Source organism: Notolepis coatsorum (assembly GCF_963971535.1).
Source record: "Notolepis coatsorum genome assembly, chromosome: 17".
Taxonomy (NCBI): domain Eukaryota; kingdom Metazoa; phylum Chordata; class Actinopteri; order Aulopiformes; family Paralepididae; genus Notolepis; species Notolepis coatsorum.
Genome location: NC_140181.1, coordinates 79951194 through 79969789, shown reverse-complemented (window position 1 = coordinate 79969789; position 18596 = coordinate 79951194). Strand labels below are relative to the sequence as shown.

Genomic DNA, 18596 nt, shown 5'->3' with positions numbered 1-18596 from the left:
ATGGGTGGGGATCGGGCGTTGTGGACAGCGACTCCTACAGGTTGGTTGGTGCGCCTGCGCAGTAGAATCAGGAAGTGTCGGGGGCAGCGTGAGCCTCCCACGCGTTACTCCTCGCCACTGAGAGATCGAGCTGCGCAGGTGAAAAGATGCGACTGCTGTTACCTCAAGTACCGGAGGGGACTTGTGCTATGTATGACTTAGTCCACATTGCAGCCGGCTTGTGGGAGGCAAGAAACAGCGTCCGTGACAGGGGAGGGTTGAATTGGATGATACGAAATTGGGATGGGAGAAAAATATAGAAATGGGAGAAAAAGTGGATAAAAAAAAGAATATACATTGTGTATTATGTTTACAAATCTACGGTTGAGGAGCCTGCAAAATCAAGCATCTCACGTTTCTTCTGAATGTATGTACATTTAAAAAAGCTGTGACGATAAAATAATCTGAATCTGAATGCCTAGAACGAACGAGATGCAATAGTTTCTTCGCAAACTGAACATGGGGTATTCTTTTGCAACAATGGAAAACAAATATGCAGACACCTTGACCACCAACAAACCAAGATTCACTCTGCAAAAGGTCTGCCTGTTTAAAACATTTTAATAAAAAATAAGCACACAGGCAACGGAACAAAGAGGCTCATGGGAAATGTATCGAAAACACAGAGCCTTGCATCCAGCGGGTGCCAGAAATTAACATTGTTGTTTGTGAATAAGGTTACTGAGGCCTATTCATAAGTTAAAATTAAACTTGTTGAACTCATTAACCTCTTAACAGGCACCCAGAAAAGTGGCAATTTTTTTACTTGAATTTGAGGACTGCATACTTTTTTTGAAAAGCTTAGTTTTATACTTATAGCACATGCATAAGCCTGGTCTCTTTTGAAAGGTAACATTCTGAAGTTACTAATGCAAAAAAGGAAATTCACTTTTAGTGCTAATTAAAGGTGACACACCCCTATCTTTAAAGCGTGGCCCAGTTAGAACGGGATAAGGGTAATGGCTGGCAGTGAATGAGTTAAATATGTACACATATTTGCATATATCACCAAGACACGAATCACCAACATGGATAATGCCAGATTCAAAAACTTTTTTTGATTACATTACATAATTTTGTTGATACATTCAAAACGAAACTTTTTCCAGAAGGGATTGTGGCTATGTCCTCTTATCAGCCCATACATCAGGAAATACTGTCTACTGTCATAAAATAATCGATTTTCGCCTAGTTTTGGTTTAAAATGTACTATAAACCCGGCTATGAATAATATATCAACAAACGCTTGTGTAATTAGAAGCAGGATATGGATAGGAAGAAATGTGGAAAGTTTGGTGTGTGTGTAGGTACTAAGGAAATGGAGTTCCATGTCTTTGTGTGTAAGTAAAATGCAAAAAAAATAGTTTTTGAGAAAACACCCTCAAAGTTCTGTATTGTAATTGTGATCTATGGACACAATCAGACAAAATGAAGTAAAATAAACAACTAATTGTCTGTTTTTGATATTGTATTGCCACTAGTTTGAAATAAGACATGTTAAGAATGTATAACAAAAATATAACGATCTCAATATCGTCAGAAAAAAAGCAAAAAGGTGATTTCGGGGGTACTGTCTCGAGGTTAATTCGCAGGGAAGATACTGGCACATGAACAGCAATAACTACTACACCTGCATGAGAAGTGACTGTTGTTTGTGTCCTGCAGGGGGCACTGTCTGAAAGGCCTCCAATCCTCCTGGACCAGCTCAGACTCACTGTAGTAGAGGTAAGCGTTATTCTGTCTCTCTTCCCTTCTCTGTTGCCCAAACACCCAAACTGTTTTCATTTTGTACTGAAGGTCTCTCCTTGCACTTTATCATGGTATACTGTCTGTTTGTCTCTCTGACCCTAACCTTTCATCTCTATTATGTTTGTCTGTCTGTCTGTCTCTCTCTCTCTCTCTCTCTGACCCTAACCTCTCATCTCTATTCTGTTTGTCTCTCTCTCTGACCCTAACCTCTCATCTCTATTCTGTTTGTCTCTCTCTCTCTGACCCTAACCTCATCTCTATTCTGTTTGTTTCTCTCGCTCTCTCTCTCTCTCTCTCTGAACCTAACCTCATCTCTATTCTGTTTGTCTCTCTCTCTGACCCTAACCTCATCTCTATTTTGTTTGTTTCTCTCTCTCTCTCTCTCTCTCTCTGACTAACCTCTTGTCTCTCTCTGACACTAACCTCTCATCTCTATTCTGTCTCTCTCTGACTAACCTTGTCTCTTGTCTCTGACTAACCTCTTGTCTCTATTGTTTCTCTCTGACCCTAACCTCTCATCTCTATTGTTTCTCTCTGACCCTAACCTCTCGTCTCTATTGTTTCTCTCTGACCCTAACCTCTCGACTCTATTCCGTTTGTCGCTCTGACCCTAACCTCGTCTCTATTGTCTCTCTCTGACTCTAACCTCTCATATCTATTGTCTCTCTGACCCTAACCTCTCATATCTATTGTCTCTCTCTAACCCTAACCTCTCGTCTCTATTGTCTCTCTCTCTGACATTAACCTCTCGTCTCTATTGTCTCTCTCTGACCCTAACCTCTTGTCTCTATTGTCTCTCTCTGACCCTAACCTCTCATCTCTATCCTACAGCGTTCTCCTCCTCAGCCGCAGGGCCTTGTTCCAGCCTACAGTGGAGAGACGGACAGCGAGGAGGAGGGAGGAGAGAGAGAGGAGAAGGAGGGGAAGATGACGGACTGGGCCAAGCTGGCCTGCCTGCTGTGTAGGAGACAGTTCCCCAGCAAGGAGGCCCTCATCAGGCATCAGCAGCTCTCTGAGCTACACAAGGTGCTGCTAACGCCTCACACCCACATTACACCTCAGTCTGATCTCACCTCAGAGGGCAGGGCCCACTGTTCGCTTCAGGCTAGAGAAGGTGAAAATACTGGTTAGGGTTGTTTGTCTCCATTTAGTGGTTGGCCACTTAATTTCAGGGGGACAATTTCAGTATGAATTAGATTAGATTCAAATGTATTGTCATCATACAGCACAAGTACAGTACAACGAAAATAAGTTTGGCGTCCAACCAGAGTGCAAATGTACCAGTAAAGTGCAACAGCAATAAACAATGTACAGGTGGTTAAACTGGGTATAAATTATACAAATTGGTACTACTGAGTGTAGTGCTAATCAGATGTATGTACAGAGTTGTATTATATAAATAGAGACGGTATGACTACTACTGGCCAGCAGCATAACTAGTAAGAGTAGGATATGTACAGATATAGATATAGTAAAGGACTATGTGCAGGTAAGTACAGACGGGTGAGGATAGGTATATAATGCAGTGGGAATAAATATATATACAGCATTATAGTACATGCTATCATACAGAGCTATGGGTTATGTGCAGGTGTACAAGCAAGTATATAGAGGGGTTATATGCAGGTATATTCAGACAAATATTGGTGTATATATATGCGGTCATTTAAAGATATAAATATGCGGTATATGCTATCATACAGAGTACCGGTATATGGGTAGACGAGGCGTTCCATTTCATATGATTTCTAACCTTTGACCTCTTCACTCCCCCCCCCCCCCCATTCAGCAAAACCTGGAGCAGAGAAGAACCCAGCAAGATGTGTCCGAGACCGAGGTTAGTCAGGCAAGATCACCCGAGAATGGCTTATTGTAGGGGTGGACGGTATGGTCTAAAATTTATATCACGGTATAATTTGAAGCATAGACGGTAACGGTATATATCACGGTATCAGTGTTTCTGTTAGAATAATTTTTTTTGCCTGATAGGCAGGCTATATAAAGAATGACATCCTCAAGGCATGTAGATTTATAATATTTTAATTTAAAACTAGGCTACTTTTGCGTATAAAGTCATTATATTCCAAATAAAATAAGTCCCGAGTCGAGACTCCTGCTCCCATTGCAAACAGCGGGGCTGGATTTTGCTAGAAGCATATGTAGCTGCAGAGCCGCAGAGCGAATTGAATTGAATAAGAATTGAGACAAAGGTGCCACTCATCCTCAGCTTTAAGAATTGACAATTGTGTCAACAAATTGACACATGTGTCAACAAATTGACACACAAAATGCTTAGAGACGATGGGGGTCAGAACGGCGCAAGGGTGGGGGGGCGCTGTTTGACGGGCCTGTGACCAGACCTGAAAGAGCCACTGGCTCTGCGGCTCTGCAGCTGCATGCTATTCGCAAATCCACTGCTGCACGCCTTCCTCCCGGCTCCCGCTGCTGCCGTCGTTATCATAACACTACACACATATCGTAATGTTTACAGCAAACTGTAGTTGATCACCAGGTATGTTTTATTAACGTAGAATAATTCATATAAGAAAAACGATAGGGAAATATCTTACCTTTCTCCACTGGTTAAAAATGCCAGGAACTGAAATTGAAACTTGCTGTGCGCTGCGGTGATATGTGTTTATTATGAAATGACAATTGCGTGTTGACACGCCCACTGCGCGAAGCCTCCTAAATAACTTTTTCCAGTTTGCACATATCTATTATCTATGACTAATTCTATCTATTTTTAGGGGCAAATGCGATTGAAATAGTCGCGCTGTGGTTACATGACGTCATTGCTATTTTAGTGCTGCTCTACCGGTTAAACGGTATAGTCAAAATCCATACCGTAGAGCAAATTAATACCGTTTATACCGTCCACCCCTAGCTTATTGTAATTAATCAGTAGTACATACATGATTATACAATGTTTTTTCAATCTATAATAATCATATGTATGACTATTCTGGTCATCTGTTTTTTGTTTTGTTTGTTTTTTAGCAACACCGAACTACAGACAGAACTGAACCCCCTGACTCCAAGAGGAGGAAGTTTAGCCCCCTGTGAGTTCTGTTGTAACTCTCTCACACTCACTCATCCACTCACTCTTTCTCTCTCTCTCCTTTCTTACTCTCTCACTCTCTTACTCTCTCACTCTCTTTCACTCTCACTCTCTCTCTCTGTCTCGCTCTACTTTGTCTACTACTTGTTACCATATATCTTAGCCAAGTAGGCCATAGTGGTGTGTTTTGCACTGAGCGTTTGATGTAACTACGATGTAACCAATGGCCAGAAACAGATGGATGTCTGCTCGTCTCTTCAGAGGTCTGGTAGCCGTGTACATTGTGATGATGCTGCTCCTGTAGTGTACATTGTGATGATGCTGCTCCTGTAGTGTACATTGTGATGATGCTGCTCCTGTAGTGTACATTGTGATGATGCTGCTCCTGTAGTGTACATTGTGATGATGCTGCTCCTGTAGTGTACATTGTGATGATGCTGTTGCTCCTCCTATAGTGACGGGGTGATGGGAGCCTCCAGCCTCTCCAGTCTCGGAGCCCGGATGCTGCAGGGAGGCGTGAAGAAGGGGCTCCTGCTGCGCAACATGCAAGTGGAGTGAGAACCACCTCCTCCCCCCCGACGAGACCAGAACACTCCTTTATAACATCATATCTATTGAAATAAAGAGAGACTTTTTTTCTTTTTTTTATAAAGTATCTAAGCTTAACTTTGGCTTGAGGGGGATATTTACCTCAACTGCATAACAATGTTCAGATGAACGGATGAACGGACACCGTAGCGGTGAGCGCGTGGCGACGTCGCACAGAGCGCACTGGTTCATCTTCTCCGTGAGCCAGCGTGCGATGAGCTTTACTTTGGACCGGAGACGCGTCTGCTGAGAGATGGATGAAGATCTCTTGAGCGGCAGACGCATGTTAATAATGTTAGTGTCTATGCACAATAGATTGTTTTGATTTAATGATGGTATGCCTTGTCATTCAGTGAATGACTGATCTGGACATGACGGACTGTGTAAAAATTTTAGAGAGCACTTTTTTTTACCATAAGCGCCCCGTCAGTGGGAGCTGAGAGACTGGCCTCCTATGGACAAGGTCACAGTCACTAGTGTTTGGATTAATAGTACCTCTCTGTGTGTGTGTGTGTACTGCGTGCGTGTGTAATATAATGTTTCAGATGTGAATGCATAATGTATTATATTTGTCTCATGAATTTCTTTTTTCTTTTTTCTTTTTTTTTTTTAATTTGTTGAAATGTGATGCTTTATCAAGCTTGTGTACAAAATACATATTCAGAATAACATTTTGTTTATTGGTGTTCTGTATGAGCAAAGCCAATAAAGAATAGTTATTGTTTCTACATCTTTGCATAGAGTTTCCAAACCAGTTTTCTTCAGAAGAAGTGGTCAGGAAAAAAGAGGAATAGGAACAGCGCTTCTCATCGGTCTGTTGTTTTTGGGCCGTTTACTGCAAACATACAAGATGCACACATTTGTAAATGATTTCCTGGCTGAGCCCAAGGAAACTATAAAAGAAGGAAGGGTCACTCACTATGTAGCGCTTGTACGCACACTGGTGCCAAGTGTGGAAACTTTCAGTTCGGCCGACATTGAGTTGAATGGGATCAGCCATCTCCTAGTGTATGACCTGTCATTTAAACATGTTATTACCTCTGATGTCAGAATTATCATCAATTTGTTGCATTCTAGCTAACGTTTGATATATTGGTTGATGTACAGTATATTTCCTCAGATAGCTGGTATATTTTTAATTTGAATGCAGGCTTCAAATATAACGCACCAAAGACACCAAGCAGAGCATAGAACGCTGGTATTCTGACATGATGACTCTTCCTTCTTTTATATTTTCCTTGGCTGAGCCAAAGACTAGTGCGGGGAGGCCTACTGCACTCTGACTACACTATCCATTGAACTTTCTTCATCGAATTACAATAATTATATGATGGGCTATCCAGCCAGCCCCCTGTTGGATTATATGAGTTGGATGACTTGTTAAACAATTTTACGCTGTGAAATAAGCTGTAAACGTTTGGGCCAAGTGTCTAGATCCCATAGCCCAGAGGGACGTTTCCATGGGAATTGTCACTTTACGGCCCTGCTGCAAAGCGCTAACTCTTTATTTTGACTGAAATGGTGCTTATAAGCATACCCCTTAGTAACTAAACCTTTTCCACAATTTTTTTTTAAATGTCCATCCCGGCGATGGGATCTAGACATTACACTGCCTCGTGGGGGCGTGGTTGTAAAGTTCTTGGAGAGCCGTATAATGATCCAAGCCTAAACGATCGTTTCCATAGTAACCACTACAGACGCTGCACTGTCCAGCCAGGTTTGAGGCAACTATTTGGCTCCTCGTGTAACGTTAGCTAAAATCTCAATATAATATTAGCCAACGTTAACTATCGGTCATGATATTTTTTACATTTGTATATAATGTTAACTCAACAAACTTGATCAATTCACTCATTTTCTAAATTAGCTAACAACGTTAGTTGAGTTAGGTTAACGCGCGTTCGAGGTCGCCTTGGCTTGCGTGAACAAACACTAGCCGATTTGCTAACAAACTATTTCGTCAGCTCCTAGCCAGCTGTGTTATAAATAAAGACATAACGTTATTAGCGTTAACTAGATGTCTGAGATGGAGGAGGACGTGGTCCCGTCAGAGGGAGAGGATGAAGAAGGGAACAACTTGGACGAGGTAACGCACAGTGTCACTGATTGGGAATGCAATGTCGTCTGCATGTATCAAAAGAAGCAAAGCTGCAGTCAGTCAGTAATCCTGCTCTTTATACCTGGCATTGATTTCCCTCATAATAATAAAACGGCTGGTATTTGGCAGTTGTGGAAAGTAACAAAGTATTTGTTACTCAATTACTGTTCAAGCTACTTGTACTTTACGAGTATTTTCATTTTAGAGAACTTTATACTTACACTCCACTACATTTCAAAGGAAATATTGTACTTTTTACTCCACTACATTTATCTGAACCCATCAGTTACATCCAGGGGTGCAGTCGTAATATGGGCGAAGGCCAAACGCAAGCGCGCTCCCGGGCACGCGCGTGCACGCGCATACATGTTCCCTCTGTTGCGCACAAAACAGATGATACACCTTGTCTCATCCTTCCAGTGAAGTCGGAAGATCAAGCAACCCCCCACCACACCTACAGGGCTTGTATTTGGTTGTCGGTATCCTATTATTATGCAAAGTCTAGGTGATAAGTGGCGCTACGAGTCATTTTATCACCTAGACTTTGCATAATAATAGGATGCGCTCACTTCGGCCTCAGTGACTAAGGCCAAACGCCGTTTGACCGCGTTTGCCCAGCACTGCACCCCTGGTTACATCATTCAACCCATCATTAGTCTAGCTTAGCACAATGAATGGAAACGGACATGAACGGTTAGCCTAGGCATTGTCCAACTAACACCTCTCCCGAAGGATAACCGGTCATGTCCGCTTCCATTCATTGTGCTAAGCTAGGCTAACATGCAGCCAGATAGCGTTCTACTGAACGGAACGCACAGAGAGGAAACTGGTATCTATCTTCTTGTCTCTCTCTCTGGAGAAGACGATGAGCTAATTTCCCCAAATTGTGGCGTGTTCTTTTAAGTAAAGTAACTGTACTTCCACCACTGGTATTTGGTTCATCTTCCTCCCTTTGCTTCACAGGTACAGCTATGCCCTTTGACCAAAGAGACCATCGTTCAGGGTCTATCCCTGCTGTGCCGCACAGGAGACGGATTAGGACATGCCTTTGGCAGACTGGACCTCAAGGATAAGTAAGAGAGAGCAGAGTACAGTAGGTAACAAAGTGCCTTGCCAGAGGCCACCTTTTCACGCCAGTGTGTGATGACCAGCTCCACTTATCCCCCCGTGTGCTATACCTTCCCCTACTGTCTTTACTCCTCTTACAGGAGTCTGACGGACATAGCCACGATAAGCAACTATGTTCATCTGCGATTCCTGGACATTTCCAACAACCCCTTGACTGACCTCCAACCCTTAGTGTCGTTGACCCAGCTGCTCTCGCTGAAGGCAAGCATACTTCTGTTCATTAGGAAAACTCTGGCCTTGTTATCATTATACCCTGGTGAACAGGGTGCGATTTTCTCTTTCTTCCCGCAGATGGATGGCATCTCTGTGACATGCTTCAAGGGGCAACCTCTGGATCAGCTCCCCAACCTGCAGCAGCTGAACGTGGCAATGAACCAGGTGACGGACTTGGAGGGCCTGAGCGGGCCTGCGCTGGAGACCCTCAACCTCATCGGTCAGTCTGTGAATTATGTCATGTCGGACTCTGTATATGGGTGTGTTTTACCGTAACGCCACGTGAATGGGTCATGGCAAGCACAGAGAGACTCAGAAGAAGCTTCTATCCTCAGGCCATCAGGATGCTAAATGACAATAACACTATGTAACAAACCATCAAATACACTCACAGCACACACATCCACACGCACACACACACTTTAAACAAACAACTCACTGCAGCACCCACTTTACCCACTTTAGACACTTAACACACTTTATATTTATTGGTAAAGAATTTGCACTACAACTCATACCTCATTACACCTTACTGTAAATTGTACCTAAATTGTACCTCATCCCATTTCTGCATTGTACTGTATATTGTATTGTAACTCAGTTACTTTTCTACTCTGCATTGTATATTGTATATATATATATATATATATATATGTACATTGAACACTACCTACTCGACTTCTATTTTATACTTATTATTCTTATTTTATACTTATCTATTTTTATCTAGCACAATCTCTGGAGCAAAACAGAAAGAAGCATTTTATTATATAAAAGTATTCTGTATTTTTGTATGACAACTAATAAAGAAACTTGAACGTGAAACTTGGTGATGTGCTCGTACGATCTACCAGGTAACCATATCCAGAGAGTGAGTGGTCTGCAGCACAGCCGTCTGAGCAACCTGGTGACGCTAGAGCTGAGGAGAAACCGTTTGGAGACCACAGACGGTATCTACCTTCCTAACCTGCGACACCTATATCTGGTAATACAACGTGACTGAATGTTGATCTTATGTAAACCGTAGCATCTACCGCTTCACCCATCTTTTTTTTTTATCCACTTTTTCTCCCATTTTTCTATATTTTCTCCCATCCCAATTTCGTATCATCCAATTCAACCCTCCCCTGTCACGGACGCTGTTTCTTGCCTCCCACAAGCCGGCTGCAATGTGGACTAAGTCATACATAGCACAAGTCCCCTCCGGTACTTGAGGTAACAGCAGTCGCATCTTTTCACCTGCGCAGCTCGATCTCTCAGTGGCGAGGAGTAACGCGTGGGAGGCTCACGCTGCCCCCGACACTTCCTGATTCTACTGCGCAGGCGCACCAACCGACCTGTAGGAGTCGCTGTCCACAACGCCCGATCCCCACCCATCAGTTTCCCACCCCCTAATACGGCCAATGTGTATTAGTACGGACGACCAGCTAAACTGAAAGCAAATGTGGAGCGCTGGGCTCGAACTGACGAGCCCAGCGTCTCCAGCATTTCGTGGCGAGCGCCTTGCCCACTACGCCATGTAGCCGCCCCCGCTTCAGCCATCTTAATAGTGTCAAATAATAAATAATAAATCCCAAGGGGATTAATACAAGTACACCACTTTTAACACAACCTTTAACCAGAGCGGCAGAACTGGACCACATAACACTTTTAACACAACATTTAACCAGAGCGGCAGAACTGGACCACATACCACTTTTAACACAACCTTTAACCAGAGCGGCAGAACTGGACCACATACCACTTTTAACACAACCTTTAACCAGAGCGGCAGAACTGGACCACATACCACTTTTAACACAACCTTTAACCAGAGCGGCAGAACTGGACCACATACCACTTTTAACACAACCTTTAACCAGAGCGGTTACCGTCGGTAGTGTGATAGTAAAGGGTTAACCTTCTGTAGTGTGGCAACGAACTAGATTCTTGTACCGGATCTCCTCTCTGGTAAACAAGAATACCCTGAAGACTCTGGCAGGAGCACTCATTCAAGGGTACTACGACTATGCGTGCACCTCATGGTACCAAAGCACCTCAAAGGCGCTTAAAACAAAATTACAAACATCACAAAAAAAAACTGGTCAGACTACTACTTGACCTTACCCCCAGAACCCACCTCACCCCTGCCCACTTTGACAACCTAGGATGGCTTAGAGTAGACGACAGAGTACAGCAACTTGCAATGGGCCTGGTCTACAAGATACACTATACGACTAAGGTACCCATGTACATGTCAAATACTTCCCAAAGGTCAGTGAATACCACAACCACTACACCAGAGGAAGCTCAACAAATCATGTTAAACCCAGATTCGGCTCAAACAAGGGACTAAATACGTTTCGCAATTATGCCACATCAATGTGGAACGCCCTACCTAAAGCTGTAAAGGAATGTGAATCCCTACCCACATTCAAAACCGCTCTTAAAGAGCACCTACGGGAGGCTGCAATTCGAAACTGGCCACCGTAAATGCCCAAAACCCCCACCAGAGCTAATAGACAGTCTCCTCCCCACCGCATGTATATATTCCCTCCCCGCCGTATGTATATCTCTCTCCCACCCACCCACCCACCCCCTCCTAATGTACAGTCCCCTCCCCATCATATGTATATACTCTGTCAGGATCTAGGGGTAACAGTACTGTATATTTGAATACCGTTTATGTCACAAATGTATCAGTACTAAATACCTATATGTCCCTATGCCATAAATGTCATGTATGTTGTGTATGTCATAAATGTCTATATGAATTGAAAATGGGGGACCCTGATGGAAACAAGACTAACGTCCCCTTAATCCCCTTAACAATTGTGTGTATTGAGCCGTACTGTATTGTACCCATTCTGCAATCTGTTAAATAAAGTTCATTCATTCATTCATTCAAAGGGTTAACCTGCTGTCGTGTGGCAGTGAAAGGGTTAACCTTCTGTGTATTGTCACAGTAAAAGGGTTAACCGTTTGGTAGCGCGGAGGTGAAAGGGTTAACAATTGTGTGTATTGAGCTGTACTGTATTGTACCCATTCTGCAATCTGTTAATAAAATGTTCAATCAATCAATGTTTTCTTCCTGCTGTCTGTCTGGCCCCGCAGGCCCAGAATGTTATCACACGTCTGGAGGGCTTGGAGAAGCTGGAGCACCTCACCACCCTTCACCTCCGTGACAACCAGCTGGAGACTCTGGATGGTCTCAGTCCCAACATGAAGTCTCTGCGGTACCTCAATGTCAGGTACACGCAGGGGTGTAAAAAGTACCCAGAAATTATACTTAAGTGAAAGTATGGGTACCGTCTCAAAATCGTACTCAAGTAAAAGTCAGAGTATCTGTCTAAAAACACACTTGAGTAAAAGTAAAAAAGTTTCTACTTTTAAATGTACTTAGGTACTAAAAAGTAAAAGTAAAAACTTTTTTTATTGCGAGAGATAGACCAGGGGTCTCAAACTCATTCCATTGTGGGCCAAGTTATCATTTTATATGAAATTATTCTTCTGATAGCAGGTGTTTAATTAAGATCCCCGCTTTCTAGTCTTGCACAAGGACCAATCAGCATGCCAGCATGGGTATGGGTGGGTTAATTTTCCATTGATGGGGATTTGATTGGCTGTTTTTAAATAAAGTGCGGCCACAGGGTTAATAACGTTAACGTTAGCTAGGCCAGAGAAACATATATACGAATTAAAATGGTTTGACCTGCGATATTTGTACTTTGTACGTCTGCATTTTAAATGTAAGGAGTAAAAAGTATGTTTTTTTTCTCTGAAATGTAATTGAGTAAAAGTACAAGTATACAAACCTAATAATACTTGAGTAAAGTACAAATCCCCCAAAACAGTACTTAAGTATTGTGACGAAGTACAATTACTCAAGTACTTTACACAGGAGTGTTAATGTGTAGAGTATTGTTTTGAAGAGAATGAAAAAGACCGTCCCGGAAAACTGTTAGATGCAGTTTCAACAAAGTTTATTGAATGTACACCGAAAATCTTCTTTTTTAACAAATGATGAGAGCACTCTCTCGGGGGTTGTCTACTGTCCATGAGACCACTAGTCTCCTTTTATCCTAAAAACAATTTCCAAGTTGGAAGCAAACCACTACCCACAGATGGTTTGACACTCTCAGGGGCCTTTCTCACTCAGTCTCTTTGGTCTGGCTCTTCAATGGGAATATTATGGTACAAACAAATCAGTATTGACACGCTTGGCCGTAAGTTGAACCTACAGGTTAAAGAATAGTTCGTCTAAGGTCACCGCTTCCTCACCAGATGGTTAAACTAAAATACCTTAAAACACACAGAATGTGAATAAGCAGTTTGGTTCATATAAAAATACACTACATTACCTTATTGATGACGTACAGAACGTACACCCTGAAAAGGTGCAGAACATCAGCCACAAGAGTTCAAAATAAGTAAGAGATGAAGAGGACCGCACACTCATACAAGTTTTATTGGACCATATGATGATCTTGTGTTTTGCTTCCACATCCTGACGACGGCAAAATGCCTAAACATGTGTAGGTGATCAGATGGTCCAGTGTGCCATCTTCATCCAATACCTCCATCCAATACCTTTTGAACATAGGCTATGTTTCTTTTTTTTTTATCAAATTTTTATTCAATTTCTTTTTTATGACATAACACAAATCACATGACATCAACAATAATAATAATAATAATAATAATAATAATAATAATAATAATAATAATAATAATAATAATAATAATAATGATGATGATGATGATGATGATGATGATGATGATGATGATGATGATGATGATGATGATGATGATGATGATGATGATGATGATGATGATGATGATGATGATGATGATGATGATGATAATAATAATAATAATGACAGGACATATAACAAAAAAAAATAAAACATTTCCAACAGACTTAAAATGAGAACATAGGCTATGTTTTGTCATGTTTTGTCAACATAGCCTACAAAAGTACCAAAACCAACCATTTCTTCTATTTAGATTAGATTAGATTAGGTAGAGCGGTCGTCTGGTAAATGGAAGGTTCCCAGGTCGATACCTGCTTTTCCCAGGCAGCATTTCGAAGTGTCCTTGAGTAGTTCAGATTCAGGCAGACACGAGGCAATCACTGTCACTTCATAAAGTAATTCCGGGGAGAAACCATGACGCTCACATTCATTGCAGTGATGAATTATACTGACCAAAACAAAAAAGTTAATTGAATGGTTTTTGGAAAACAATGTTTGGAAAACGGTCGTTTCTGATTAATTGATTGTCAATAACGGCATTTGTTAGTACAACAACATATGCTGATCAGGGCGATGGCTATGAAAACAAGGCACAATCAAGCTGAAATTGACGTTAAATTGCTCTTACCTGTGGCCGGTGGGATTCCAAAAAGAATATTCCAATTATTTGATTGCCATCTGGTAGATTGTATGTCCATTTGGCCCACGACATAACCCACCACAGCATAATGAACCGGGGGTCCCGAAAACGATTCAATGCGATCGGGTGAAGCCTAAGGTTCAGGCAGGGGTGCATTGGTGATTTCAAAGCTGGTTGCACTGTGTTTTAATGATGCCACGTGCACGTGCCCGGGAGCGCACATAAATGTTCCCTTGCGTGCGCGGACTAAAGACAATGCCTAATTTCCTCTAGGAATGGAATGTAACACATTTCATTCACAAGTTGTGTGTGAATGTATCTGAGAACGTATTTGAACACACCTGACGACCTGCGCTATTGTTATGCAAAGTACCCAGGTGGGTACTTGGCGCATCAGTCAGGTGCAGCGCATTCCTGTGTGCACGCGCATGCACGTGCTTCTGCTCACAGAGCCGGTTGTTCGGCGTGCAACCCCGTCCCATGAGCAACGCACCCCTGGGTTCAGGTTAGTAGAAAAGAGCGCCCGGAGGCATTTCATCGACGCACAGCCCAATACACAAGGTTTCAAATGGTGCTCGATACCGCCGCCTGGTAGGATGCGGCCAGTATTGCACTTTAGCTATCTCAGAGTCAGCCCCATGATAACACCAGGCTCCCTGGATGGAAAATGAATGGAAATATCGAATAAAATAAATAACAATCAAATAACGTATATATACACGTGGTTGGCGTTCAACGGTTGTCGGACAAACACGTATATAAGCGTTGTCAGCGTCCAATGAGTTAATACTTTGAGTTTCTTTACAAAGTTCTAACATACAACAGAGCATCGCTCTAATATACAACAGAGCAGTCCATCGCTCACTGAGTTTCTTTACAAAGTACAGTTCTAAATGACCTTATAGAACAACAGAGCAGTGTGTCGCTCACAACAACAGAGCATCGCTCTAACATACAACAGAGCAGTGCATCACTCTTAACACTTTGAGTTTATTTACAAAGTACAGTTCTAAATGACCTTATAGAACAACAGAGCAGTGCGTCGCTCACAACAGAGCATCGCTCTAACATATAACAGAGCAGTGCATCGCTCTTAACACTTTGAGTTTATTTACAAAGTACAGTTCTAAATGACCTTATAGAACAACAGAGCAGTGCGTCGCTCACAACAGAGCATCGCTCTAACATAACAGAGCAGTGCATCGCTCTTAACACTTTGAGTGCCAACGACGCTATATGTCGTTAGTTCATGCCGACTGTTTAGTGCCAGCGAACGACAAATAGCTCACAACTTAACAACAGAGCAGTGCATCGCTCTTAACTTTGAGTTTCTTTACAAAGTTCAGTTTTGAATTACAACAGAGCAGTGCTCTTAAAATTACAGTGCATAGGGCGGCTAAATGGCGCAGTGGGCAAGGCGCTCGCCACTAGTGCAGGAGATGCTGGGTTCGAGCCCAGCTCTCGGCATTGCTACCAGCTTGGCTGGTCGTTCATACCAACACAATTGGCAGTGTTAGGGGTGGGAAAGCTGGTGGGTGGGTCCTGGTCGTTGTAAACAGCGACTCCTACAGTTCGGTCGGGGCGCCTGCTCAGCGAGGAAAGGATCTAAGGGGGGTAGTGTGATCCTTCCACACGTTACACCCTCTCAGTGAGAGTCCGCGCTGCCAGGTGAAAAGAAGCGGTTGATTGGCTACACATGTGTCGGAGGAAGCATGTGATAACCTCCACTCTCCCAGACCGACCGTAGGGGGTAGGTGCGCAGCGACCAGGAAGAGGATTGGGAATTGGCATAACGACTAACATTGGGATCGGAGAAAAACGGAGGAAAAAGGAGGGGGAAAAAGATTAAAAAAAAAATACAGTGCATAGGAGGTAGTGAGATCAAATTTGCATAGAACCGACATGAATTTGATAGGAAGTGTATAAAAGTAGGTAGGGTAAGAATAGTGCAGGTAAAGTACAAATTGTGTCAGGATATCCCTGATGTTTCATTTAAATGCCTGAGCAAAGAGAGCAAAGCCGTCTTTTGAAGATGTCTAGCGAGTTGGCTTCCCTGATGTTTTGGGGTAGTTTGTTCCATAGTTTTGGGGCATAGTTGATAAAGGCTGCATTACCGATCCTCTTTTTTTTATCCACTTTTTCTCCTCCTGTTTTTCTGTGTTTTTCTCCCATCCCAATTTAGTCATGCCAATTCCCCCCTCCCCTTCCTGGTCGTTGCTCGCATGTGCCCCCCACTGGTCGGTCTAGGGAGGGTTGATAGATACTATCGCATGTCCCCTCCGATACATGCGAAGTCAGCCAGCCTCTTCTTTTCACCTGCCAGCGCGGACTCTCATTGGTGAGGTGTAACGTGTGGGAGGCTCACACTACCCTCACCATCTCCCTTCCTCACTGTGCAGGCGCCCTGACCGAACGACCAGATTACCACCCACCGGCTTCCCTCACGCTGACTCTGCCAATTGAGCCAGTATGACGGCCGGCCAAGCCGGAGGCAACGCTGACAGCCGGATTCGATACCAGTATCTCTCGCGTTGGTGACGAGCGCTTAGTCCGCTGCGCCACCCAGCCGCCCACCGATCCTCTTTTGACAAGATTTTTTTTTTATCCTTTAACATGACAGAACAGAACCGTGATGATGTCACACAATTGAAAATGTTACAACACCAAGCATCAAACAAGTTAAACGTTTTCAGACAAAACTGTGTGCGTGTGTGTGTATGATAGATAGATAGATAGATAGATAGATAGATAGATAGATAGATAGATAGATAGATAGATAGATAGATAGATAGATAGATAGATAGATAGATAGATAGATAGATAGAAATACTTTAATCATCCCGAGGGAAATTTGGCACTACAAATCGCTCACAGTAAACATTTGGGTAGACAAAACAAATCACGAATAAGAATAACAAAAATGGCCTAAGAATAAAATAAGCCTAAGAATAAAATAATAATAATAAAATTAAATACGGTCCGGGATTCACATTTCCTATGTAATGTATGTACATTCTAATATAAATATACAGTAAAAAATACAGAGATCTACATTAAGTGTACTGTAAGTGTAATATTGACAATGTTGTTTTAAAAGTAAAAGTCCAGGAAGATGGTAACTGTCACTCTGTGCTCAGTGATGCAGTGAGGCACAGTGATGCATTGTAAAGTCTGATGGCTGTCGGAATGAAGGACTTCCTGTGCCGTTCAGTGCTACATTTTGGGAGTGTTAGTCTAGCACTGAACATTGTGTGTGTGTGTGTGTGCGTGCATGCGTGTGTGTGTCTATCTATCCCACTATCTATCAGAGGTAACCTGATCTCCAGTCAAAATGCCCTGCGTGCTCTGGGGCCTCTGGCGAATTCTCTGCGAGCTCTGGTCCTGTCTGAGAACCCGGTGACGGAGACCGCCGAATACCGTCTGTGTGTTCTCTCTCACGTGCCGCAGCTGGAGCGTCTGGACAAAGACCCCGTCTCCTCGTACGAGAAGGCTGAGACACGGGAGAGAATCAAGGTGAGAGCCATTTCTATTAGCCCTTTCAATGCCACTTGACAGAAGGTTAACCCTTTACTATCACACAACCGACGGGTTAACCTTCTGTGAAAGGGTTAGGGCTGCTCGATGATGGCTAAATCATGATCACAATTATTTTGATTGATATTGAAATCACGATTTATTTAAAAAACGATTACCCATTGATTTGCTCATATGATGACGACTGAATTTGTTTGACCTTTCTGTCACCTTCTACAAGTTACCAAAAACGTTTAAAAATAACTGGAGAAAAACGCTGTGGCTCCCTCCTCCCTCTCGAGCTGAAACTACTGTTTGGACTTTGGGGTGGTGGGTGGGGGGGACTTTGGGGTGGGGGGTGGGGGTGAAGGAAGCGTGCGCTACGTTTACAACACGAGACAAAACGAGAGTAACGTGCCGTGTGGCACATTAATCGCGTTATCTCTATCTTGTTTTCATGATTGTGGGAAGCCAAAATCCTAATTGAAATCAAAATTGTATTAATCGCCCCAGCCCTAATTTATATTGGAACTCTATTGAAAAGACAGAAATAGGGATGAACCAGTACCACCTCCTTCTGAGTCCTGAACCATATGTATCGGCTCGATACAGTTAGGGCTGATATAGACCACATGTAGGTTCTTTATCTGCGAGGGGTTGAACATTTCAACATAGTTCCACACAACAACCTTTTTGCTAATCTCTTCTCCACATGGTAGACTCCTTCATGTAGGCTCTGCTGGTAGACTCCTTCATGTAGGCTCTGCTGGTAGACTCCTTCATGTCTCTGCTGGTAGACTCCTTCATGTCTCTGCTGGTAGACTCCTTCATGTC

At 42.9% G+C, this 18596-nt stretch overlaps 2 protein-coding genes across 5 annotated transcripts in view; both read left to right on the top strand.

Moving 5' to 3' along the window:
- rbm10 (RNA binding motif protein 10) overlaps positions 1 to 6167 on the top strand; it is a 29937-nt gene extending 23770 nt beyond the window's left edge. For all 4 annotated transcript variants that reach the window (XM_084332852.1, XM_084332854.1, XM_084332853.1 and 1 more), the window contains 5 exons: positions 1705 to 1764; positions 2620 to 2814; positions 3578 to 3625; positions 4789 to 4850; positions 5305 to 6167. In XM_084332852.1, the coding sequence (XP_084188978.1) occupies positions 1705 to 1764; positions 2620 to 2814; positions 3578 to 3625; positions 4789 to 4850; positions 5305 to 5407 (468 nt within the window). In that variant the 3' untranslated portion in view covers positions 5408 to 6167. The remainder of the gene's footprint in view (positions 1 to 1704; positions 1765 to 2619; positions 2815 to 3577; positions 3626 to 4788; positions 4851 to 5304) is intronic.
- A 1287-nt stretch (positions 6168 to 7454) lies between these two features.
- Positions 7455 to 17801, top strand: lrrc23 (leucine rich repeat containing 23; the record flags this gene model as incomplete). The annotated part of the gene is made up of 7 exons (XM_084333511.1): positions 7455 to 7523; positions 8499 to 8608; positions 8744 to 8864; positions 8955 to 9096; positions 9731 to 9861; positions 11970 to 12106; positions 17558 to 17801. The coding sequence occupies 7 exons, from the start codon at positions 7455 to 7457 to the stop codon at positions 17799 to 17801; spliced, it is 954 nt and encodes a 317-aa protein (XP_084189637.1).
- Between the last annotated feature and the right edge of the window lie 795 nt (positions 17802 to 18596).